Here is a 26,957-nt window from a genome sequence, read left to right as displayed (position 1 = left end):
TCAGCAACTATCAATTAGCAACAGACAAGCAGCGACCGAAAATTAGCATCTAGCAATCAGCAAGCAGCAAATAGCCATCAGCAATTAGCAACAAGGAATCAACAACCAGCGAGACGTAAGCCAGCTGCTTACGTCACCAGCACGTGCCGCCACGCGTCAACCGCCACGTCAGCCAGCAGCAGCAAGCAACCTAAGGTATCCGGGGACGTAGCCACGTCGACCGTATCCGAGACAGCCAAGTAAGAATTTTCCATTTTATTTTTTATTTCTACCGTTTGATTATTTTATATTAAAATGGAAGCTTTATATACGGTCCAACTAGAGATCAAGGACAAAATAAAGAGGTTATTAGCGAATTTTAAAAAAGATAGTGCAGAGCGTAAGAGTATCGACTATTGCAGACAGCGTTTAGATATATTAGAATCTTTATGGGATGAATGCCAGAAAAATCATGAAAAGCTTTTAAAATATGAATCGACACAGCATCAATATTTTATGCGGGAAGAATTTATTAACATTCACGACATTTATATTAGAACAAAGGAAGCAATCAGTGAAGCATATGATAATTTTTTATTACAAAAGCAAGCCCATCTAGAGCCGAAAGCGGGAGGATCCGCTTTAGAAGCGCAAGCGACGCCTAAGTCTACAACATTTCAATCACGGGGGACCAACAGCAAATTAGATGACTTATCACGGAAGCAGGAAGTCAATTTTAAAGCATTCATCAGAGCAGTGAGCAATATTGATGTGAATAATTTGGAGGAGAAGTGGGAATATGAAGACTCTCTTCGTATTCTCCACAATCGATGGACAGCGGTGGAAAATCTACATTGGGAGATAGTCGGTGAACTTGGAGAGGAAGATGAAGCATACGAAATTAATTTTACTAAACATGAGAAAATATATATCAATACAAAGAGAGCTATAAATTCGAAAATGTGTGCAACAAGTCATAGAGATAAATCAACTCCGCAGATGGATATACCGACATTTTCTGGCAATTATCATCAGTGGGTATCATTCAAAGACCTTTTTAATGAAACTATACATAAAAATACATCAATATCGAACGCGCAAAAAATGCAATTTTTGAAAGCTAAAGTAAGCGGGGAAGCCGAGCGCCTTATACAGCATTTGCCTATCAGCTCCGACAATTATTTAGTTTGTTGGAACATCCTAAATCATCGATTTAATAACAAGAAGCTAATTTTTACATCGCACGTTAACATATTTCTCAATTTACCTAATATACAACAGCAATCATATATAGCAATCAAGAAATTACATGACGTCACATTAGAAAGCTTACACGCTATAAAGAACCTAGGCGTAGATATAACTACTTGGGATCCGCTATTGGTACATTTATTATCACAAAAATTAGACAGCGAAACTTATTCTGAATACGTAGAATCATTAAAAAGTACTCGAGAGCTCCCTATACTACAAGAATTTTTGGATTTCCTTGAGAACAAATTTACATCGCTTGAATCATCACGAAGAAACCAAAATTCAGCATCAGAACAAAGATATTACAGAACATCAAACCAATTATTAGCAACGAACAGACAACCTATACATATTAATTCTAATAGAATTAATATTAATAGCCAAGTAAAGAGGTCACTGACGTCAATGCACACCTCAGCGAAAAAATGCCCCTTATGCAATTTCGAACACGCGCTCACTAACTGTCCACAATTTATTAAATTACCTTTTATGAATAAACTTCAAACGGTTAAGCAATTACGTTTCTGCATTAATTGCATTTTTGATCACAATGGGAATCAATGTACTTCGAATAAACGGTGTCATGTGTGTGCAGGCCCACATCACACGTTATTACACGAATGTTTTAAGCAGCAAGCTAGCGAGAATTTTAGAAATAAAAAATTGATGAGTAGCAACACCCAAAGACAGGTGTATTACAGCCCCAAAAATCAAGCGAATACGTCTCAACAAGATGATTCTGAAGTACTTTTAGCCACCGCATTGGTAAAGGTAACAGCTGAAGATGGCGAACAGCAAATAATGCGAGCACTGATCGACCAAGGGTCTCAAATTAGCATCATAACCGAACGAGCAGCACAGCAACTGGGCTTAAAACGCCAACAAAGCAAAGGGATCGTCCTTGGTGTAGGGGGCCAAGAAAACAACTGTCGTGGAAAACTCAAGATTAATTGCCAATCTATATATAACAATTTTACCTTCAACGTCGATACATTCATCATGACTAATCTTATAAAAAATCTACCTAATAGATCGTTTGAAAAACCCGGCTGGTCGAAATGTATAGCGCACTTAAACTTAGCAGATCCAGAATTTAACAAAAGCCGAGCAGTAGATATTTTATTTGGAGCAGATATTTATTCATACACTAGCGGTCCGCCCCGGCTTCGCCCGTGGTACATATTAACGTTTTCTCTACATAAGAACCATCCTCGTACTTCAAGGAATATAATAAAAAAAGAATTATCGAAATCGGTTCAGCCGTTCTCGAGTTATGGAATTACAACGAAAAGTGGCATTGATTTTTATATATTAGATTATGTTAGATGGGATCATTCGAGGCCGCGAAATCTCACAACCACTAGCACAGCAGACGCAATTGGGTTGGTTATTATGTGGAGGCAGCATAAATACCTTCCATTGCAACGTTATTTTGAATCACATACAAGAGATTCAAGATTTTTGGAAAATAGAGGATATACAGGAGCAAAATGATATGTCAGCGAAAGATAAGCAATGTTTAGATTATTACTTAGCAACTACAAAGCGATTAAAAAACGGGCGTTATGAAGTAAGCATACCTATGGAGGATCAAGCGTTACAAAAATTGGGATCGTCTGAAAAACTTGCATTAGCACAATTTATGAATTTAGAAAATAAACTTAATAAGCAGCATGAATTATCGGAGCAATACAAGCAATTTATGAGCGAATATATACAACTGGGACACATGAAAATAGCAGCATTAAATTCAAGCGTACAATGTTTTTTACCACATCATGGGGTACAGCGAGCAGCATCCAGCACCACTAAACTACGAGTCGTATTTAATGGATCAGCTAAAACCACGACAGGCTACAGCTTAAACGACCTTATGCACAAGGGACCCAATATGCAAAAGGATTTACAAAGTATCATTATCAATTGGAGACTATACCGTTACGCCTATACATCTGATATTGAAAAAATGTATCGACAAATATTAGTAAAAGAAGAAGACCAAAAACTTCAACAAATATGGTGGAGATCAAGCCCGGACCAGCCTATAAAAGCATATCAATTAACAACTATCACTTACGGAACGAAAGCAGCACCTTTCTTAGCAATTATGACGTTGAATCAGCTAGCACAAGATGAGCAAAATAATTTCCCAAAAGCAGCAAAAAGCATTAAAGAAGAGTTTTATATGGATGACTACATCTCGGGAGCACACACAATTAGTGAAGGTCAGCAAAAAATAGCGGAGGTGAATCATGTACTTAGCGGAGCAGGGTTCCTTTTGAGAAAATGGATTGCAAACGATAAGAGCCTTATTGAAAACATTATCAGCGAAGAACGAGACGAGCAATCAACAGTTATGTTTAAAACGGAAAACACGCCGAAAACCTTAGGCCTACGATGGGACCCGATTAGTGACGTATTTGTATTTGACTATGATAGCGTAATAAATGAATACTCAGCAAAGTTAACGAAAAGAAAATTATTATCGGAAATGTCTAAGCTATTTGACCCATTAGGATGGTTGACGCCACTTACAACAAAAATTAAGATTTTATTTCAAAAGGTATGGTTACAAGCAGATCTTGAATGGCGTGATCCAGTCTCCCAAGATATAAAAAGCGAATGGATAAAAATAAAAAAAGAGCTAAACACGTTAAAATGTATTAAAATTCCCAGATGGTATAAATGTGATGAGAATAGCACAATTGAATTACATGGGTTCTGCGATGCCTCAATAAAAGCCTATGCATGCGTCGTATATGCCAGAGTCGTAAAAAATAGCTCAATCTCAACTATAATAATAGCAGCAAAATCCAGATTAGTACCGAATAAAAAAGAAGTATCGTTACCTAGATTAGAATTATGTGCCATGGAGTTATTAACAAAGTTAATGAATAAAATAAAAAATAGCATCAGCAGCACAAAAGTTGAAATTTATGGTTGGAGCGATTCAATGGTAGCTCTTGGTTGGATCAACGGAAACCCCGACCGTTGGAAGCCCTTTGTAGCAAATCGGGTAAAGAAAATTCACGAAACAATGCAACCTCAATCATGGCGCTATGTAAAAACGAAGGAAAATCCAGCTGACGCAGCGAGTCGAGGTCAAACAGCATTACAATTAAAAGAAAACTTATTATGGTGGCGAGGTCCGGGATGGTTATTAAGTTCAGATTTTAAAAATAAGCAGCAGCACACTAATTATACGACAAATTTAGAAATAAGAAAACAAGTAAATAATATTCAAAAAGCATACACATCAAGCATAATAGATAATTTATTATACAAATATAGTTCATTATTAAAAATAGTACGAGTATTAGCATGGATATTACGAGCGATTACACCGTCATTAAAACAAAAGCCGACGTATCTCACATTACAAGACGTGAGAAAAGCTAAAACAGCAATTATTAAATATGTTCAATCGACTGAATTCTCAGCTGATTTAGAGCAATTAAAGAAGGATAATAAATTACGATCTAATAGTGCATTATTAAGCTTAAATCCATTTTTAGATGAAAATGGTATTTTAAGAGTTGGAGGACGTTTAAAAAATTCAAACATCAGCGAAGATATGAAACATCCATTAGCATCATAAACATCCAATTATTCCATATAGCGGGCGTTTAACGGAACTACTTATAAATGAAGCACACGAACTTTCTTTTCACGGTGGAGCAAAAATTACTATTTCAATTTTAAGGCAAAAATACTGGATAATCAAAGGATATCGAGCAACAAAAAAGCAACTTCGGACCTGTATCACATGTAAGAAGCGAGAACCTACAAAATTACATCAACTAATGGGAGATATGCCTAGCTATCGTGTCAATCCAGCTCCTCCGTTTTATCATACAGGAGTTGATTTTACGGGATTCGTCAACGTCAAGATTAATAAATGTCGAGGAGTAAAAACCACAAAAGGTTACATAGCGTTATTCATATGCATGGTTACGAAAGCAGTACATATAGAGATAGTTTCCGACCTCAGCAGCACAACTTTCGTAGCGGCTCTGCGACGCATGGCAGCACGACGCGTAACCCCAAAGCATATATATTCAGATAATGGCACGAACTTTGTCGGTGCAAATAAAATTATACAACAAGAATATAATGAATTAATAAGCAATTTTAGCGATAGTTTTTACAAAGAAATCACTGAAATGGAGATAGAATGGCACTGGAATTGTCCATCGTGGCCTAGCGCAGGAGGAATTTGGGAAAGATCGATAAGAAGCCTAAAACAGCATATAAAAAGAGTAGTGGGAGAGCAAGCTTTAACCTTTGAAGAATACAGCACAATCCTTGCACAGATAGAAGGATGCCTTAATTCAAGGCCTTTATGTTCAATTACGGAAGACGTAGAAGATTTAGATTTCTTAACACCTTCACATTTCTTAAATCAGCGAGCGGAGAATACTCTCATAGAAACAGCACATGATGCCAGGACTAGATGGTACTTAGTAGATAAAACTTTTAATGATATTTGGAAACGGTGGAAAAATGAATATCTCAGCCAGTTGACGGTTCGAAGCAAATGGTTAGAACCTCAAAGGAACCTTAAAATAGGGGATTTAGTGACCATTCACGATGATATTATGCCAGCCGGGAAGTGGCCAGTGGGCCGAGTAGTAGAAACCCATCCAGGAAGTGATGGGTTAGTAAGAGTCGTTACATTAAAAACAAAAAATGGGATCTTAAAGCGGCCAGTAGTAAAGTTATCATTATTACCACTCGAAGAAAAAAGCAATTTTCAGCAAAATAATAATATATCCTTTCAAAACAACAGCAGCGAATTGAAAAGCGAAAGAAAGGAAAGTCCAATCATTCAAAACAGCAGCAGCGAATTGAAAAGCGAAAGAAAGAAATGTCGAATCAGACAAAATATTCCTTCAAAACTTGTAAGCGTCGTACTATCATTAATATTTTTTATGAGCATTTTATCCTACTCTACAGCGGAATATAAGTTAAAACAGCTTGAAAGCAATCTATCCATATACTTTGACTCGATGGGTGAAATGCAACTAGCTAGAGACAAATGGAAGATAGTTGCATATTTTGACATGTCTCCATATTGGCAAGGGAACAAAGCAGCGGAACTTTTATCGGATTACTTAGAAAAAACCTGCACTAACATGAATGAATCAAATCACTGCCAGACTATCTTGTTACAAATACGTCACGATTACAATGAACTCCAATACTACAACCAGCTGTTACTGAATCAGCATTTCGACGCGCGGTCAAGAACCCGGCGCGGTCTTTTCAATGCGGTCGGCTCAGTGGCTAATTCATTATTTGGAGTACTTGATCAAAGCTTTGCTGAGAAATATGAACAGGAAATCGAGCTAATTCAAAATAACGCAAATCATATAACTCAACTTTGGAAGAACCAAACATCGGTCCTAGAAGCCGAATTTAACATCTTAAAGCGAACAGAAAAAACCATAGAAACCCAGTACAAAATGTTTAACAGACATTTAAATATCTTAAACAACAAAACAAATATAATCCAATCTGAAATTGAAACCATTCAGGAAGTAACCTTATCAGCAATAGCGTGCAACAATTTAATTCAGAACTTACGTAGAATTCAAGATACTTTATTGGACACTACCACTGAAATTTATCACGGCCAGATAAATGTACACTTATTGTCACCGAAACAATTGCGCGACGAGCTGCAAATTATATCCAGCCAAATATCCAAGGACGTTACGTTACCAATAGAAAACATCCATACAGACCTATATAAAATCTATAAATTAATAAAAGTAAAAGCTAGAATTACCGAAAACTTTTTTATATTTGAAATCCTCATACCATTGATTAGCCGGGACAATTTCCAACTATACAGACTGATACCCATACCCAAGCAAGTTAACAGCAATATGATAAGCATAAAACCAATAGCGGAATATATTTCTATAAACATAAAGAGAGATGCCTACATAACATTAACCTTAGCCGAACTACAAGCATGTCAAAACCAAAATGATATTTATTTTTGCCAATTGCACGGTCCCATAATAAGTTTTAGCAACAATGAACGTTTTTGCGAAATAAAAAATAACAAATGTGAATACAATATAAACAGCTGTAAAAGTAATTGGATACAATTACATGATCTAACTACATATTTATATTTTCAATGCGATACTGCACACATACGTATTCTATGTGATAATGACATACAGTCGCGCCAAGTCAGCAAGGCCGGACTTATATCACTGAGTAAACAATGCATAATAAAGGGACATGATATCACTCTATACTCATTTAAGCAACTTGAAAACAAGCTATATCTGAAACCGGACATATTAGAAACCAAATTAAATTCCATCCACAATCTGATTAACTCTGCTCTGCCTATCACAAACTACTCTGACAACGAAGAAATCAATACATCATTAAAATCTCTTGGGGAGATAATAAAAATTATGAAAAACGCTGTCGATGAAACGGATACCTTAGGTATTTCGCAACACGACCTACACCAATATGCCGTATCATATGGAACACTAGCATTAACAATATTAGCAAGCATCTTTTTCTTCGTGTGGTGGCGAAGGAGTCGAGCGACTCCACAGCAGAGCGTCCCAGCAGCCCAACAGCAGAGTGTCCCAGCAGAGCAACAAACTATTCAGTCTCGGACAATACCCCAAGAGTGTGTCGATTCTAGTGTGTGCGTGCATCAAAAAAGTGTTACTAGTGTTCGTGCGTCTCCCTTACCCGAGCGGGGAGAGTGTATCAGTGAAGTAGCGTCATGTGAACAAAACAGACTCAAACGATGGGCAAGCGCGCGTTTTAAAAGGAGCGATAGGTCGACATCGCCAATAGCTAACAAACGCTCTGCTATAATAAGTGACTCAGTGGTGGAAATATAATCTCTAAGCATTATAAACATTTCAAGACTTATAAAAAATTAATATATATCTTCTGTGGGCCTCGGGAGCATGTTCGAGCAGCGAACAAATATTTTATTTTAAATTACTTATTATCCATAGTTACATTACATATTACAATAATTGAGCAATAACGTAAATGAGGTCAAGCTGCCTCAGCAGTATTATCGTGCGACGGCCGAGCCGGCCGAAAAGCGCAGTTCTCCCTTAGCAGCGCCCGAGTGCTCTATCCGCTCGAATCCGCGTAAATCATATATAATTATTAGCAGCCATTAAAGTGTTCCCAGTAGTCCCATAATATCATAGCATCATTAGCAGCATTTATAGCGACCTAAATACAGTCCACTTTCGATGTAATACGTAAACCGTACACTTAGTTAGGCTCTGCAATGGATAATGGTCCTTACCCTAGGTCCAATAGATGTGAGGTTGACGAGGTGCTCGTAGGCGTTCTGCGCGATGAAGCGGTCGGGCGGCGCGGAGCGGTCAAGCGGCGCGGGCAGGGCCGCGTCGAACGCGCCCGCCACCAGCAGCGTGGCCGCCGAGCACAGCGCCGCTAGCGCCACCCAGCGCGTCGCCACACCGGGGGACACTATGTTCTCCTTCACCTTCTCACCTTCCATATGCTGTTTACCACAATGTTTATCTCTTTTAATACCCTCCCTAGGTATTCCGTTTACGAGTTTATCTATCGTCGTATTTTGAAGCATTTCAGTAGGCGCATAAGTGATGGCTGATCAATGATCATGCAAACCACAAGTGGTTCAGCCTTCAGCCATTACTTAAGTCAAGACTTAATTAGGTTCGTATGATTCGTAAATAATGTTGTCATATTTAAATTTTGTAAACACAGCTGTAATAAGTGGTGAGATCTCTAGTAACTGTGACTAGGCAAACCTTAAAGTATATATATATGTACTAGTAATATATACTCTAAGAGGCAAACAGTAAAAAGAAAAAAGGTAGGTAGGTAACTACCTACTTAAAATGCTTAATTAATTTTTTTCTTGTTTATTTTTTTATAAAAAATATCGGATATGTACCTACACATATCTTCAATTCTTATTCGACCAACTAGGTATTCGTGTTTTTTTACAAAATGTGCGTAAGTTTTTTTTAACATAAAATTTTCATTGATGTGTATTTTTTGTTTAATTTTCAGTTTTCTGTTTGGAATTCCAACGCACAGTTTTGTGAAAGGAATAGGGCTTTCAATAAAATAAAATGAAATATTGTTACCGATCTCGATGTTTTTGAAATTGGAATACCTAATTATTAAAAAATGTTTAGAATTTCATAGTCAGTTTACCAAACTCACTTTATGAAATTATAAAATATATCTAGTGTATTCATATAATAATTAATTCTATAATAGGTTTTTTTAATACGAGAAACATGAAAGTACTGCACTATGCTGCACTACGACACTCATGAGAAACACGCGCGACGCGCGTTATACAAATTATGGTTATAATGGCAAATAAACGGTAAATTCATATTTTGCTGGTATAAAATAATAATAATTGTTATTTAACGCAAGCAATAAGTTTCAAAAAATAATATTTTATGTTCAATTTTGTATGTTTATGTTCGCAATAAAAATCACTCACTTTTTCTGTATTCATATTCCACCCTAACAGTTTAAATAGTATTGAATATATATTTACAGATCATTAATTTTTTACGATTAATTTAAATTTTTGATTCTATACGGTGCACATCACACGAGCACAACTCATACCACAACGAATAAAACTAAAAAATGAAAATTGAAAATTAAATGACAAGATCAGCCTGCAATCCGTACTGTCAGGCGTCAGCTGTCAGTAGGTATACATTTGACATGTGTGTGCCGATTACAGATGCAAAAAAAGAGCGTGTGTGCCGAGCTAAGGTGCCGAACACACGTATCAGAAGTGAAACTTCGATGGCGAGATTCAAAGATACCATAATCGTTTACTTAATGATCTAAGATAATCGTCGCCTTACTCCATGACAAGACGTAAGAGAGACAAGAGTAAAAATTCGACCTTGAAATTTTACTCTCAACGCGCCTATCTTATAGAAGTTTTACTTCTAAAATATTGATTAGAAAATAGCAACTATGGAGTTTCTTGCCGGTTCTTCTCCATAGATACTGCTTTCCGAATCGGTGGTAAATGTAAAAAAAAAATGTAATGACGATTCAAAACTGCTTCTAGTTACGAAGTCTAATTGATTAAATAAATGTTTGAGGAAGGTTTGAGGTTTTAAAAAAAAATAACCTTTTTACTACACCTGCTACACCTACGTGCTTCAACCTTGACTTCAACCCTTGCTTCAACCATACCCATATAATATCTGCCACATATATGCACCATTTGTGACTAATTATCTACAGATTTTTAAAATATATCCATACTAATATTATAAATGCGAAAGTAACTCTGTCTGTCTGTCTGTCTGTTACTCAATCACGCCTAAACTACTGAACCAATTTGCATGAAATTTGGTATGGAGATATTTTGATACCCGAGAAAGGACATAGGCTACCTTTTATTGCGAAATATGTACCACGGGCGAGGCCGGGCGGACCACTAGTATAAGCATAAAATCACAGCATAAAAAGTATTTTTTCTATTTATTGCCGTTCTTAGATCATTAAGTAATGGATGGATTACGCTGGCAAATGTTCTAACTAAACTTTCTGCTGATTTTGGTGCGGGGAGGGTGACTCACACTATTGAAATACCACAGTGAAGTGGTGAAATACAATCACACATTCATAAAAATAATTTGTGTCACGAAAGTCGTAAAAATTTACGACCTTTTAAGCGACGAGTTTTTAAGTTCAACTCTATCCCTAAGTTCATAAAGATTAAATTTGTATTTCATTCCAAGTTGTCTCGTGGGGAGGCGGTTCAATATCGCGTTCTAAATTCAACTTCATAACTTAGATTATAAAGATTAAATTTGTATTTCTTTAAAAGATAGTCTCGTAAGGAATGCGGTTCATTATCGCGTTTTAAATTCAACTTTATCTTTTAGTTCATAAAGATTTAATTTGTATATTTTCTTTCCATTATAGTCTCGTGGGGCCGCATCAATGATCGACTAAACATGACTCGATTATTTGTCTTGATCATATCGCTAAACGATACATCGACGATTATTAGAAATTGCATTTAATTAGAAATGTACGTTAAATAAATAAAAAAATATACACAAATGAAAGGTTATTCCAATTTTTTTAATATTCGACATGTTTGAATTGCTTCTGCAAGACTTGACAGTGCAAAACGGCGTTTTTAGCGGAGCACTCGCAGGCGTCCTTTCGATGTTTTACGAATACGCAGAGTGGTTGTAATCGATTTCGCAAGTAGTTTTTATGAAAGCATAAGATTTTTCGATTCGAATAATCTTATACCTCGGCAAAAGGAAGGCAAAAGGGGAAACGCCTGCGAGTGTTATCCATTACTTAATGATCTAAGTTGCCGTTATATCTTGCAGACCGTTCAAAAATTCTATAAGGGGTTTAAGATATTATTACACCGTCACATACTGTGGTCACATATTTAGAATATGAAAATCAAACACGTGGCTAGTGTATTAAAGCCGTTTGATAGAAAGCCATGTTTTTTTAAATGTTTAAAATGAAAATAAATAATATTTATAGGTAATTTTAAAATCATTTTGAAAATACCTATATAAAACTAGGTCTATGATTTTTTTAATGCTGCCATGACAAAAAAAGAAACATCCACGTGAGTTGTCAGTTGTCACTTGTCAGTACCTAATGACATTGTCTTTGTCATCCGATGTAAAATATGGTTGATTTTAAGCAACATGCATTGCTTTACTTGAATTAAGCATTTTAACGTCCACGAAAGTAAATATTATATGTGAAAAGAGAACTGTCCGAAGTATCAATAAGTTTAGAACTGATTGAATGACTACTAAAAATGTCGAACTGGATTGGTTACGCCGTGTCCGTGAACTGCGGGGACCCGCTGGGCTGCTACCAAGGGACAATACTTGAAGCTGATGGAAATACAATCACGCTTACAAAAGCATTTAGAAACGGTTTTCCTTATCCGAAGTCACAAGTTACGCTTAAGTAAGTTTTGTATCGTATGACAACGTGTAAAATTTCTTTTATAATTTATTGCCCAATTCAACATTAAAAAAAATTACAGTGCAGCAGATATAAAGGATCTTAAAATTATAGAAGAAGCAAAATCGGTGCCGCTAGAACAGACTCATAGTACTGTTGCTGTAACTAAGAATAACAAAAAAGGACCACGAGCAACGGTATGCGAAAATTTGCAAGCAAATTCAACAACAACAGGTAAATGTTTATGTGAAATTTTTGCTATAATTATAGAAAAGGACAAAGTGAATCAAAATTATTGTACATAGACCACCCTATGAGTGAAGGGTAAGTTTGCAAATCTTGTTGAGTTAAGGTATACTTCTGTGTTTTTTTATTACATATATTCTTTGACATTAGACTGATCTCTAGCCATGTTATTTTAGCAATAATAAACATCTTTTTGTAACAGTTAGGAATAAATTTATTTTATAAATAATTTGATAATTTCATAGATGACATCATAATTAAGTATAATTAGATAGATGACGACTAATCATGCATATAAATATGGTAATGCAACACATTTTGCAGTCACTGTTAAATGTTAAAGTTTCAATATAAAATGTAACTGCATTCTTGCAATTAAATGTAATTTGAATTTGCCATTAATCTTTAATTCTTTATTATTACAACTAACATTATGGTGCCTCCAACCCTAAGTAGGCCTCATTATAATTAAATATAATTTGAGTGCTGAATGTGTTTACAATTTATTATTAAATTACTATAATTACTATAAAGCCTAAGACAGCATTTATGGCTGTTAAACCTGATTGTTTCATCTTAATATTTTAGAGTTATTTAGGATCAACCTGTCATTCAGAAACACTTAACTAGTTCAAAGAAGCATTAATATATCTTTGAACAATTTTATTTTTGAATGTTTTTCAATGAAAATCTATTTATTTATTTAAATTAAATACACATAACAGGCCACCATCTTGCCGGGTCCATAGGCGCCACATCAATTTCACGAGCAGATCGCAACCCAAAAAAATGTGTACAATTACTACTACAATGGCATACAGCTTACAGTTATCTAAAGCGTATTGTAATAAATTCATATTTAAAAATTCGATAATTTTATATTAGGTATAAAAAGAGAGACAATAAAATAATTGATTCCTATACATTGCTGTACTTGTGTGTTAGTGTTGACTATAAAATTAATATAATTTGTAAAACTTTCAGGTTCACAACAGAGCACCAATGTGAACAACAAGTCATCGGCAAGTCGAGGGCCGGGGGCAGCTCCCGCTCGCAGCAAGCCTATAGACATACAAAATAACAGAAACAAGAATAACAATCACTGTGGTAAGTCTTTCATTTCATTTAAAATCTACTTTGTATCACAGTCTGCATGTAGTTTCTGCATTAACTAAAATATGTATCATTGGAAAAAGCATTGCATGTGAGTGACTGAGTGAAAAAGCAGCTATGCTTTTAATTGAAGTTTGAGTAATTACTGTTTTTAGTGATATTTTTAATACACTTTTATACAAGTAATGTAAATAAACCAATTTAGGGTCATCATACCTCAATTTATAATTTTATTTAGAATTTTTTCCTACCAAATTTTTTAATGAAGGAATTAAATGATATTGTTACATGTCATTAGAAAAAATCTTTTAAAATAAATAAAGTCTTTAAAAATAAAAATAATTAGAATTGGTAAATTGAAATGATACAGTATTTTCATTAGACAGACCAACAAAAAATCAGGTCCTCTTAAAATTAGCACTAGAATTAATTCTTACAAAATTTTCTTACCTTGTTTTCTCTAAGTCTCTCTCTAATATCATGTCTCCATTATCAAGCCATTATTGTTAAATATTATCTAAATATATTGCAAGGGCATAGGATCAATAAAAATACAGGAATATGCATTATAGTTGTATTTATTTGTTAAATTATCAGCATATTTTATATACATTAACATATTATACACACTGTTTGTTATGGAATTTATATCTGTATTTATGATAATCTTATGATCCGAGCTAGTAAGAAACGCATGTATGTATAGTGCGATTGTTGTGTACGCTACGCTAGGCAGCTACGGCGCGGCGAGCTCGACGCCGAAGGCGCGCGGCGTGCACGAGCGCGCGCGGCGCCGCAACGAGGCGTGCTTCGGGGACGCCGCAGACCCCGCGCTGGCCGACGACTTCGACTTCGAGGGGAACCTCGCGCTATTCGATAAACAGGTGAGCGTTATTGTGCTTGGATAGATGTTATGAGTATGTACTTGATAGTCGGTGAAAACTTAATACATATTCGATTGACCATTGCGGTAGAGTATTGGTGTTTTGACTAGGAAGAATGATACAAATTATTTAAGTGTAGTTTGTTACTTGGTAACACAGATTAAAAAAGATTATATAAAAAAAACATTTTCCTTATTGGGATATAAAGACAAATAATATGTGAAAATGAAATTAATAAATTACATATTGTGTATAAAACAAGCATGTGTGTGTGACACTCACATGTGACATGAGTATGTGATACAATTTCAAATCGTAGTTTTAAAAGTTTAAGAAAAAAGATATTATGTGACATTTGTATAAATTAAATATTTAGTTCAGGATACATCGCCCATTTTTGCAAGTGACTACTATCAAGCAGATTTTCCGTTTGTAGCTTTATTTTGATGAGACACCGAATAATTTCGTGTACGAAACTCTCGATTGTGGTAGCTAACAGAGATAACAAGGATAAAAATTTTTGATTTGATGGTTCTCAAATATTTATTACGCAATTTGTAGGACAATATGTCTGTTGAATTATATAAACATTAAATAAGTGAAAACAAAAAAATCAGCTTGTTAGTAATCATTTATGATGACCTCGTTATCGATACACTTTGGAAAGGGGGACTCTTTGAACAAACCATAGATTTTGTAGGACAAATATTTTTTCGAATAATTTAGGTATTTATCTTGAGATTGAACAAAAAAAATTCATTCAGTTAGTAATAAATATTTGAGAACCATCAAATCAAAAATTTTTATCCTTGTTATCTCTGTTAGCTACCACAATCGAGACTTTCGTACACGAAATTATTGGGCGTCTCATCAAAATAAAGCTACAAACGGAAAATTAGCTTGATAGTAGTCACTTGCAAAAATGGGCGATGTATCCTGAACTAATTACTTTTGGTAATATTTCATTTAATATGTGGTATTCGGTACGAGCGCAAGTTTTTCATATAGTTAGCACAAGTGTATAAATTTTGTCGACATGTTTATCGTATTACGTAAATGATGTGAACACACCGTGTGGTAGGCTCTGTGGGAGGAGATGCGGTCGGGCGCGGGCGCGGGCGTGCGGCCCGACGTGGTGCGCGCGGCGGACGAGGCGGCCAGCGCGGCGGCCGCGCGCCTGCGCCACGACGAGAACGTGCTCGGCGCCGCGCCGCCGCCGCGCGCGCTGCGCCTGCCCGCCGCCCTGCGCGCGCCGCACGAGTACGCCACGGACGACGGGCTGCGCGTGCCCGCCGCCGGGCCGCGCGCGCGCCGCGTGCTGTGGGCGGCGCTGCGCCGCGCGGGGCCCGCCGTGCTGCGCGCCAGCCTGGCGCTGGCCGCGCGCGCCGCCGCCGACCTGGCGCTGCGCCTGGCGGGCGGCAGCCGCCGCCTCGAGCCGCGCAACGCGCACCAGGCGCCCGTCGTCGTCGTCGTCGTCGGTAACTACCTATACGGTGCACACGACCACGTGCTGTACGATCCGACTGACAGTAGAAACGTGAATGACTTTTAGAAGACGAATGCAATTTAAGAAAAACAATGTACTTTGAAAAAAAAGTTTTACTTATAATTATATCAATAACAATTCGGTTTAATTTTCTGCCATATATATGCAACTAGATTTCCGCCCGCGGCTTCGCCCGCGTTTGCAAAGGAAAACCCGCATAGTTCCCGTTCCCGTGGGATTTCCGGGATAAAAACTATCCTATGTGTTAATCCAAGTTACCCTCTATATGTGTGCTAAATTTCATTGTAATCGGTTCAGTAGTTTTTACGTGAAAGAGTAACAAACATCCATACATCCATACATCCAAACAAACTTTCGTCTTTATAATATATATTAGATTTCAATGCAAACGTTATTAATTAATTTTAAATATTTATTACCATGAATGCAGAAAAATAATTTCATCACAATATGTATACCAAATTGTGATGCATTATGAATCACTTCAAATTGTATTTACAATTCGATATTCGATTTCCTTCCTATAAAACTTTTATAAAAAATATCCTCATTTTTAATAGATAGTTCAATTGCACGCTTTTTCAATTTTCATGCAAAGGAATTTTTGTTAAACACAAAAAGCTTTTTTCTGGAACGTCACAAGGTCCTCTTATCTCCTGTTACCAGGCAATTCATGCATGTGTCCATACACAGATGACAGATGTGAAAAATAAGCACGCCGAGACAAATGGCAGACGATTAGAATAACGCTGGAATAGAAACTGCTATCGCTAATTATTGACATAAGCTCATGACATTTTGGTAATCGGTCACACTACGAACGACAACGAACGAAATTCCCATCCAGTCGAATTTTTTTCAAAATAAAACATTAAAATTTAATATTATAAGTAATTGTGATAATTTTCATGTGTAAAAAAAATTTGAGATCAATTATTAAAAAAATAGGTTTTTTTGCGTTTTTCTCCAGACGGTAAGTTTTATCCCACCAAAAACATAAATGTAAAAATTGGAGCCGAGTTCAATCGTTGACTTAATTTGCCAAAAAAAGAAATGAGATCTAAATGTGTGCCAAGTTCTGCAGACAGTCCAGAAATTTATTTACAAAGATGTATTAAGTTCTTAGGTTGACTGAAAACTCAATTGTTTTATTTTCCCTTAGATAACAATGTTTATTCCAAAATATAACTTTTTTAATTTGAATAATATAATTATTTTCACAAAGCAAACAACTAATGACCTATTGAACCCCATAATTTGATGAGGCTAGTTTTTAGAACCTCACAAAATATAAACAGTATGTAAAACTAGCCTCATCAAATTATGGGGTTCAATAGGTCATTAGTTGTTTGCTTTGTGAAAATAATTATATTATTCAAATTAAAAAAGTTATATTTTGGAATAAACATTGTTATCTAAGGGAAAATAAAACAATTGAGTTTTCAGTCAACCTAAGAACTTAATACATCTTTGTAAATAAATTTCTGGACTGTCTGCAGAACTTGGCACACATTTAGATCTCATTTCTTTTTTTGGCAAATTAAGTCAACGATTGAACTCGGCTCCAATTTTTACATTTATGTTTTTGGTGGGATATCATTACTTTTTGTACAGAAAATTACTCTGCAAATTTGATTTACTTTATAAATATAATACTTTTTATATACGATTTTTTTTTCTTGCGGTTTCTCTGTATGGTTTAGTATTTTCTATATTTTCTTGTATGTTATGAATGTCAGCGCACATTGCCCCGTCATTATCTGCAATTTTTTAAACTCGTTTTCTGTTTAAAAGATTACATGATTTTCTAAACATCCAGCGTGAATTTGTACACACACTATTACCAAGATGCAAAGATCGTTGTAGAAGAATCGTCGCCTTACTCCATGACGTTACGGTATTGCCATGACGCGATCTTGAAATTTTACTCTAAACGCGCCTAAAGATGTTTCACTCATATTAATATTATTACGCAAATTAAATCATTTCGACCTTCGACGAAGCCTTCTTCCATTACACTGAAATTAAAACTAAATAAAGAATAAATAAATGTGAATATGTATGTAAAATTATATATTATTTTTAACTGTATGAGCAATATTTTTATTACACTTTTCTTTTATTTTACGTTTAATAACAGTTTTGAATAAAGAAATCATGCAATCGAAGTAATCCGCCCTAGCGATACTAGCGCGAGTGAGTGTGATGTCAGAGGCGCTTCGAATCTACAGATGTTTCGTCCTAAAATTTGTAAACTTCAATAATCTATATCTCAGTCATTTATTGATGGATTTCAAAATTTTTTTCGGCCACTGATTAGTTTTGATCTATTTTTTAAGACTAGTAAGGTGAATATACTATTTTCTATTTTTTTAAACTTTTCCATTTTTCCATACAAACAAAATTTATGTCATTGAAAAAAAAATTAAATACAAATAAATTCAGTATTTTCTGATTTTTTCCTTTGTACACTCACTATTACCTAGTTGATTACAAAATTTGAACTTTCTAGGTCATCTGGAAGTGGGTTAGGTTTTGTATATGTCTATAAGTCAGTCAGTCTTAAAAATTGCGATTTTTGGATATTAATATCTACGCAACTGTTTAATCTGTATTTATGAAATTTAAGGTTCTTGTTTATCTTGAGGTCCTCTTGATATGTACCAAATTTGGTTTATATAACTTAAATAGTTTTCGAGTTATAAGGGGGTGAAAAGTGGCTCGAAATGGTTCGTGTAAATATACACACGGCTGCTGCTCGCCAGTTCTCTTCGCTTGAACTCGGCTTGACACGCTGCCGCGTGTCTAGATCATATAATCACCTGGGACCAAAGTAGTAGATCATAAAATTATCTATGAAAAACGACAAATACGTACGTTACGTTAATGTATAAAAAACGTATGCGTTTTTATAGATTTTTTCTAGGCGCCCCAGTTTCTACGAAAGACCTATTTTTCCATCCATTGATCTCAAAAAAAAAGAAATTCCAATCAGCAGAACGACAGGAAATTTTAATATTTTATTTTTAATTGCGTATTGCACAATTTTGTTAAATTTCGACTGGATGAAAATTTTGTTTATGGTCGTCGTCTTTGGTAGGGTGTCGTCGTCGTCCTTAGCAAAACATCATACGCTTATGTCAAATAGTATCGATACCAGATTCTATTCCTGTGCGTTTTTACGTTTGTCTCGGGCTGGGAAGCTATAAGAAGTTTCTTAAAAAAATATTTGTTATATATTTAACTTTAACATTTAACTTTAATAAAATTAATTGAATGAGAAGGAAAATAAAACAACGGGAATAAAATGTTTTTTGATCATTTATTTTCATTAAAATTCCATAAAATAAGATCGTAATGAATATATTAACATTCTAAAGTACAGATACGGATCAAATATGAGCGCGTCTGCTCAGTACGATTAACACGAACAGACCAAAATATACACATACACTGCATTAAGGCTGGTTGCAGAGCTTGACCGATCATCAGTACGTACGTCAGTCGCGCTTGTCATATTATGTAGGTATGGAAATTCATAAAACCATTCATAGCTAGACCGACCATAGTCCATACGCACGCGTATTGTCATGCGCATTAGTGTCATAGTCATACAATTGTTGATGCGTATCGTCAAGACCGACGGTACGCACTGACGGTCGGTCAAGCTCTGCAACCAGTCTAACGGTTATCGCTGAGTAAGCGCAAACAATTCTTTATTTTCCATAATAACTTGTGATAAAAGAATTTGACTTTAGAAAGTGCAGATTTACTAGTTGCGTGAATTATAACGGATTTGCATATTTGTCGGGTTCGTGTTGCAGGGCCGCACCGGTTCGGCGCGTGCGGCGTGACGGCGGCGCGGCTGGCGGCCTCGCACGGCGCGCGCGCACACGTGCTGCTGTCGGGCGGCGCCGCGCCCGGCCCCGAGCTGCAGCGCGAGCTGGACGCCGCCGCGCTGGCCGAGCTGCCCGTGCACCGCGCCGCGGACGCGCTGCCGGCCGCGGACGTGATCGTGCTGGCGCTGTACGACCCGCTGCTGGACGACTCGCAGGGCGCGCACGAGGGCGCGCTGCGCTGGGCGGCGGGCGCGCGCGCCGGCGTGCTGGCGCTGGAGCCGCCCGGCGCGGGCTGGGCGGGGCTGGCGGCGCGCGCCTCGCTGGTGGCGCCGCTGCCGCCCGCGCCCGCGCCCGCGCTCGGCCGCGTCTTCCTCGCCAACGTGGCGCCGCCCATCTCCATCTTCAAGGACCTCGACATCGTGTATCGCCCGCCCTTCGGTGCCTCCTCCCTGCTCGCGCTCAACTAGCCGCAGGGGGAACCTGTAGAAACATGCATAATATTGATATATAAGGACGGAGAGATCATACAATTTTATTCAATTTTTAAAATGGGAAACGAATTACTAAAAGTGTTTCACGTTGTCAATGTTTCGTTACATATCACAGAAGTCAATAGATTTATTTGTAATGATGTGTTGTGTTAAAACTAGAAATGTATGATACAACAAAATAATTTTCTTTTAAATTAAAAGTCAATGAAACCGAAGATCTATTTATATTTGTGGCATGTGACAACAACGATATTAGAAGTAACGATATAAATGCGAAGCATTCTACGTAATCTTGTAAGGGGCCATCCATTAATCACGTGATGTTTTTTTTGGTATTTTTTGACACCCCCCCCCTCCCCCTTGGTGATACGTGGTGAGGTTTAAGACTACCCCTCCCCCCTCCCCCCTATATCACGTGTATTTTTTCGTACCTGCAAAGAATCAATTTTTTATTTATAAAAAAAAATGTTATAAGTATCATCTAATTTTATTATAGTAAATTAAAGACTACTATAATAAACGTTCAGAGGTAGACAGAAAGATTGCAGTTTGTTTTTGAATGACATAAAAATAATGAAATATATGCGAAAAAGTTGTACGCGTTTGACTAAAAATAAATACATTTAACGCCGCTTTTTGGTTGAGTATCGCGCGCTTGTCGAAAAATAAATACACGTGATATATTACTTTACCCCCCCCCCCCCCCCCTTGTGATATTTCGTGATGTTACTATTGACCCCTCCCCCCCCTTTCGAGCCTCACGTGATTAATGGACAGCCCCTAAAGAATCGTAATGGAATAATAATAATTAACGCGTCGGCGTGTTCTGTGATATTTCAGATGAATTATATTTTGATATATCGTGAATGTTTGTGCGAGACGAACGCTCGGTCGCCATTTATTTGAGGGTGTTTGCTTATATTTGTACAATTGGAGTTTATTCGTGTGACGCTGTTCAGACTGAGGACGATCGTTCTTTGTATTTTAATGTCATTATGGAGTATTTCTTTGAATATTGTGAAATGTACAATAAACTGTTGCTACGATTTACAAATTTGTTTTATTTTAATACCACGACCATTGTATACTCACCACTAATCGTTTTAACGACGCTCAAAATATATTCTGAACCAAAGGTTATTTACTAGCTTGACGGCGCACCATTAAAAGATGTTAGCGAAATTCACGATCTCGGTTTGACCATCGATAAAAAGTTAACATTTATTTCCCCAATTAACGAATCAGTCACTAAAGCTGCTCAGATGTTAGGATTTCTCAAGCGAAACACGGGTTGCTTTGGTGTAAAAACTAAAACAATTTTGTATAACGCCCTATTGCGCAGTCATCTCGAATATGGTAGCCTATGGAATCCATTTTATACAGTTCACTCACATTGCTCACAACGCATTGAGAGTATTCAAAGAACCTTTACAAGGCACCTAGCGTTTATAAGTAGTGGTTTCTCTCATAGACAACCATACGAACAGCGTCTTAACAAATTCAACATGATATCTTTACACAATCGAAGAGATAATATGTTCAATATGTATTTTTATAAAACTTTATATAATGTATGATGTGGTGTTACTTAAATAAATAAATAAATAACTAGCTAAATCCGCAAACCAATGTCTCAAAACAATAAAGCATTTTATAAGAAACTAGTGGTCCGCCCCGGCTTCGCCCGTGGTACATATTTCGCAATAAAAGGTAGCCTATGTCCTTTCTCGGGTATCAAAATATCTCCATACCAAATTTCATGCAAATTGGTTCAGTAGTTTAGACTTTAGGCGTGATTGAGTAACAGACAGACAGATTTACTTTCGCATTTATAATATTAACTAGTATGGATTGACATTTAACGGATATTTTAATTTTTAGTTCAAAATCTCTTTAACCACTTATAAGACAATTGTCTTCCTTTATTGAAAGACATGCTTAACTACATGAACATGAATTTGTCTTATACTGTATACAATTGAACAATCTTACATGATTTTGTTTGACAATAAGGAATTTTCATCCCCTTCGAGCTAAGTATCAAAAATACTTCTTGCAAAAATATATGCACAACAACGCATCGTATTCGAAACACATGCGTTGATTTATGCAGACCGACCCTCTAAGTACTAACTTGTACTATAGCTTGACCGCAACCGCTGTACCGCGCCCTAGGCGCCCTAGGTACCTATGTGCGGTGAGGCGGAGACCCTCGCCGCGCACATACCTAAGGCGGGGTACAGCGGTTGCGGTAAAGCTATAACTACTTTGAATTATCTCTTCTCTTCTCTATACAACGATGATAAAAGCGAGAGAAATTAATTGATACCACCTATTTTGTGTATAGGCTATACAACAAAAAATCTGATCAACGTAAGTTGAACGTAAGCAATAGTTTAGTCACAGGAATATTTCGCAGTTTCTTCTTAGTTAAAACATGATATATCTTCCCGGTCAGACTGTACTATAGTTCCTGTATATAACCTTAGTTTACTCTTTGTATGTACCATAGGCATAATTAGTAATTTAGGAGTCATTCATGCAATGTTGCCGTTTTGTTACGCAAGTCAGCAATGTAAACAAAAATATTTAATTTCTTTGAAACAAGATTTTTCGTATACTTCTCCGTACACTTTTTTAATAGTTTGGGATTAACAGAGGGCACTTATAGTTTATACAGTGTCAATTAATGCCCTTGAACCAACAGGATATGCCTTAGACCAACAGGAGTGGAGCACTACGGGTAAAACCGCAGTCCGCAGGGCATTGCTAGTAAATTATGGTATTTTTATTAATGTAATAATTATGGCATTATGTTTTGCACGCCTCATAAGCGAAGCGTTGAGGTGGGTACTACCACAGTTGACAGATATATACTACGTACATACAGTTAGGAAACTAAAGCGTCTTATTCACGGTCCATCTTGACGTACGTCCCGCCAAGGTCATACACGATGCACGACGCATATTCACGGTCCATCCCCGCTGTACGTCAGCTCAAGGCTGCCAGTGTTGCCACCGAAGTATCAAGCTACCCACCAGAAGAGACCTCTGAAACCACCAGAAATCCACTGTGCTGGATGTATAAAGAGTAAATAAATATTTTTAAAAATGTGTTTTTTTGTACTTTTTGCAGTACCTAAGAATTTTTCATTATTTTTAAATGAATTATATGAATCCAAACATTCCAAATCTAAATTTATTTCAAGAGCTCATTTTTAATTAATTTTTAATGAAGCTCGGTTTCTCTCTTCCCGCCACTTCACATTCATGACCGAAAAGACTCTTTCAGTAAATGCTGAAGTGGCGGGAACAGAGAGTATAATATAGCTAATCATTTTTTTTAAACAAACAAATTCGTTAGGACATTTTTTTAAAATAAATTGCCATTTTTCTGCAGTGGACTTTTGCATAAAATCTTTGTTATTCAACAATTCGCCTTGGAGTTCTTTTAAAATAATAACTTCTGAATATAAACTGTCCATGTGTACTAGGTTGATCCAAAAGTAATGATAATTGGGTATTTCCTGTGTACATAAAAATATAAAATAACTGTTTCTTGCTTGCTCATGTACTCACTACGTTATCACAAAACTAAACTAACTACTAAGTTATCACAAAAAAATCATATCAATAGGCCACGTTTCCAAGTATTTACATTAATTTCTGTTGGCAACACTGATCTGCTGTACAGCAAGCCTATTCACTGTCCATCTGCACGACGTTCGCGGTGGTGGGGGTGCTCGCTGGATGAAAAATTGGTCGTGCACATCCAGCAACGTAATAATAATAATTATTGACGTACGTCAATACTATTCACGGTCGTTTTGCGTCGTGCATCGTGTATGACCTTGGCGGGACGTACGTCAAGATGGACCGTGAATAAGACGTTTAAGCCCCTGCGATGAAATTATGACGTATAGCTATAGGGCTATTACCTTTTTGATATTTAACCGACTTCAAAAATGGAGGAGGTTATCAATTCGGCCTGTATATTTCTGTTTGCTTTTTTTCACAGTTGACTTTGTGGTAATTTTGAGATTAAAACCCGTTAAAATTAAAAAATGGTGTAGCCTAAATATGAATTTACAAGAAGAAACAAACTCAATAAAATATATAAAGATAAAGGTAAAGATAATTTATTTGACTCCACACAGTTGAAGTAACACAATTAACACACAATACAATTAGAATACAGTACAATGACAATATAATTCAAACACAGTACATAAAATTAAAATACGATATGAAGCTAAGAAGTGGAGCCAAAAAGGTAGCCACTCAGCATAAATTGCAACGCAGTTGCAACACTGATTTTCAGTGGCCCGTCTTTTGGCGATTAGAGCGGCAGTACGTTCATAAATATAATATTATAAAATAATATGAATTAAATAGGGCAAAAGGTGAAAATACACAGTTAAGTTATAAACCTTGTAAAAGTAAATAGGTACGTTTTTTTTCAGTGCTATATTTCGAAATCTTGTCTTTTTTGGACGCCGAAGGCTATTTTAATGTAGGTACCTACCTAAATTATTTATAATGCTTGATATTTGTATGATACATATAAGTATTCAATAATTATTTTAAACCAGAATTAACAATACTTGTATGTAGGTATACCTACTAAATTATTTTTAAAACGATAAATTAAATTAAATTAAAAAACACAAAATATGCAAAAATAAATTAAAATTATTATTATACGAACATAGAACCTCCTTTTATATAACCTTTTTGTTTTAGGATGAAAAAGAAAATAGTTTGACAGGCTTAGTGCTTGACAAAGTGGTAAAGTCACGTATCGATAAAAATACAATAATAATTATTATAATATCTATCTTTTTCTTCCCTAATATTTACGTAATTATGCACATAAATTTAAAGAAATGGTTGTTAAATCATCTCAATAGATGGCGCGCGGTGTGTCCCTTAAGACACATAAAACTGAAAGGATAGAATAAATTCGATTGCTCAGGCGGGTCACGAGTGGCTGAGTTGGTTAGGCATCCGCCCCGGAATGGCGCGAAGGATGCGGGTTCAAGTCCCGCCTCGTGATCGAATTTTTTCTATCCTTTATAAATTTATATTTATAAAGCATTTGAATGCCATAAAAACCAAAAAATATAAATTCAAGAAAAGGTCGTGTTCCATCGTTACAATATTGTATTCACTGAAAAGTGCTTCATATTGGTTGAAATGGTTGTTAAATCATCTCAATAGATGGCGCGCGGTGTGTCCCTTAAGACACATAAAACTGAAAGGATAGAATAAATTCGATTGCTCAGGCGGGTCACGAGTGGCTGAGTTGGTTAGGCATCCGCCCCGGAATGGCGCGAAGGATGCGGGTTCAAGTCCCGCCTCGTGATCGAATTTTTTCTATCCTTTATAAATTTATATTTATAAAGCATTTGAATGCCATAAAAACCAAAAAATATAAATTTTTTAAGGTTTCCATTTTTTAGATTTTCGTGCTCTTCTAGATTGCGTAAAAAATAGATGCGGTCTTTAAACAGACTGGACTCCTAATAGGTACTATTTGTAGCTATCATTTTGGTAGAAAATATGTCAACATAATTTAAAACTCATACTGCCATATCTATAGAAATTAAAAAATAGTCTCTTTTTAACTTGTAGTCAGATACGATACAGATATATATTTATTGAAAGGGCTACAAACTGAAACAATCGATATTTATTTAATGTGAAATGACATCACTTTAAACTTTTTTCTATACTATATTCAAAATCTGTGGATGTGTCACCCGCTACTATCAATCCCCCTCAATACCCTCGAAAACACGCTTTATGGGAGGGGAGCCATTTCGAACATTTTGTATGAAGTTTCCTTACTGTATGTATCTGTATATTGTGGTACTACTGTCACTTCGCGCAAAACATCTGATTTTTCAAACTTAAAATGTCTTTATGTATCATACATTGCACTTGTAAGATAATACATACACACACATAATATTAAGAAAAAACACTATTTTTAACATTCATGATATTTTTGATGTCATTTTTGTTATTTAAACTAGTTAAAAAACAGTTTAAAAAAGTTCTGTCTTGGACGTCCGTGTGTCTGTATGTGCGGAGGATTTTCTTGTTAACACGATAGCGACCGAAATACTTTACTAATCGAGTCTTTTTTTTTCTCTTACGCTTGAGTATGCTCAGGAATAGAACCCTTTCATTTTTCAGGGTCTGATTCGATGTGGTTTAATTGTTATTAAATAAACAACAAAAAATATCGACTGTTCTCCATAATTTTAGTATATCTATATATATTCTTTATTTACACCATATACATAAATATCTACATACTTATATTATATACACCTTTATAAATAATCAATTTTATTGTAAAGGATGAGATTATGCGGCGTGCACTTTTGGATTTTTTTTATTTTAGTTTCTTATTTCCAATTCAGTGTTATGTTCTCCGACGTGAGTCGGTAATCGGTATAGTATTGCGTAGGTAGCTATGAATCATATATATTAATGTACACTATAATATAAGAGTGTAGGTTATTCACTTGCTACTCAAAATTAGTCTATTGTATAATCTTGTCTTATATATATAACTTTGATAAATTGAAAAAAAATTTACCCGATTAATGGCCATTTCGCAGTTCCTTGCGAAACT

General features: G+C 36.0%; 2 protein-coding genes across 2 annotated transcripts in view; one reads left to right on the top strand and one right to left on the bottom strand.

Annotated features, from left to right (window-relative positions):
- Nucleotides 1–9,942, bottom strand: part of LOC123698866 (endoplasmic reticulum metallopeptidase 1-like) — a 39,052-nt gene extending 29,110 nt beyond the window's left edge. The window contains exons 1-2 of the mRNA XM_045645670.1: nucleotides 9,749–9,942; nucleotides 8,546–8,764 (exon numbers count right to left, since the gene is read on the bottom strand). Coding sequence (XP_045501626.1) covers nucleotides 8,546–8,764; nucleotides 9,749–9,763 — 234 coding nt within the window. The 5' untranslated portion in view covers nucleotides 9,764–9,942. The remainder of the gene's footprint in view (nucleotides 1–8,545; nucleotides 8,765–9,748) is intronic.
- Nucleotides 9,943–11,899: 1,957 nt separating this feature from the next.
- LOC123699216 (enhancer of mRNA-decapping protein 3) lies at nucleotides 11,900–21,251 on the top strand. Its single transcript, XM_045646113.1, has 6 exons — nucleotides 11,900–12,234; nucleotides 12,314–12,465; nucleotides 13,462–13,584; nucleotides 14,323–14,474; nucleotides 15,556–15,952; nucleotides 19,806–21,251. Exons 1-6 carry the CDS (start codon nucleotides 12,080–12,082, stop codon nucleotides 20,285–20,287), a joined length of 1,461 nt encoding a protein of 486 aa, XP_045502069.1. The 5' UTR covers nucleotides 11,900–12,079; the 3' UTR covers nucleotides 20,288–21,251.
- Nucleotides 21,252–26,957: the final 5,706 nt, after the last annotated feature.

Source organism: Colias croceus, chromosome 17 (genome assembly GCF_905220415.1).
Source record: "Colias croceus chromosome 17, ilColCroc2.1".
Lineage (NCBI taxonomy): Eukaryota > Metazoa > Arthropoda > Insecta > Lepidoptera > Pieridae > Colias > Colias croceus.
The sequence above is the reverse complement of the archived record's forward strand: the minus strand, read 5'-3'. Positions and strand labels throughout refer to the sequence as shown.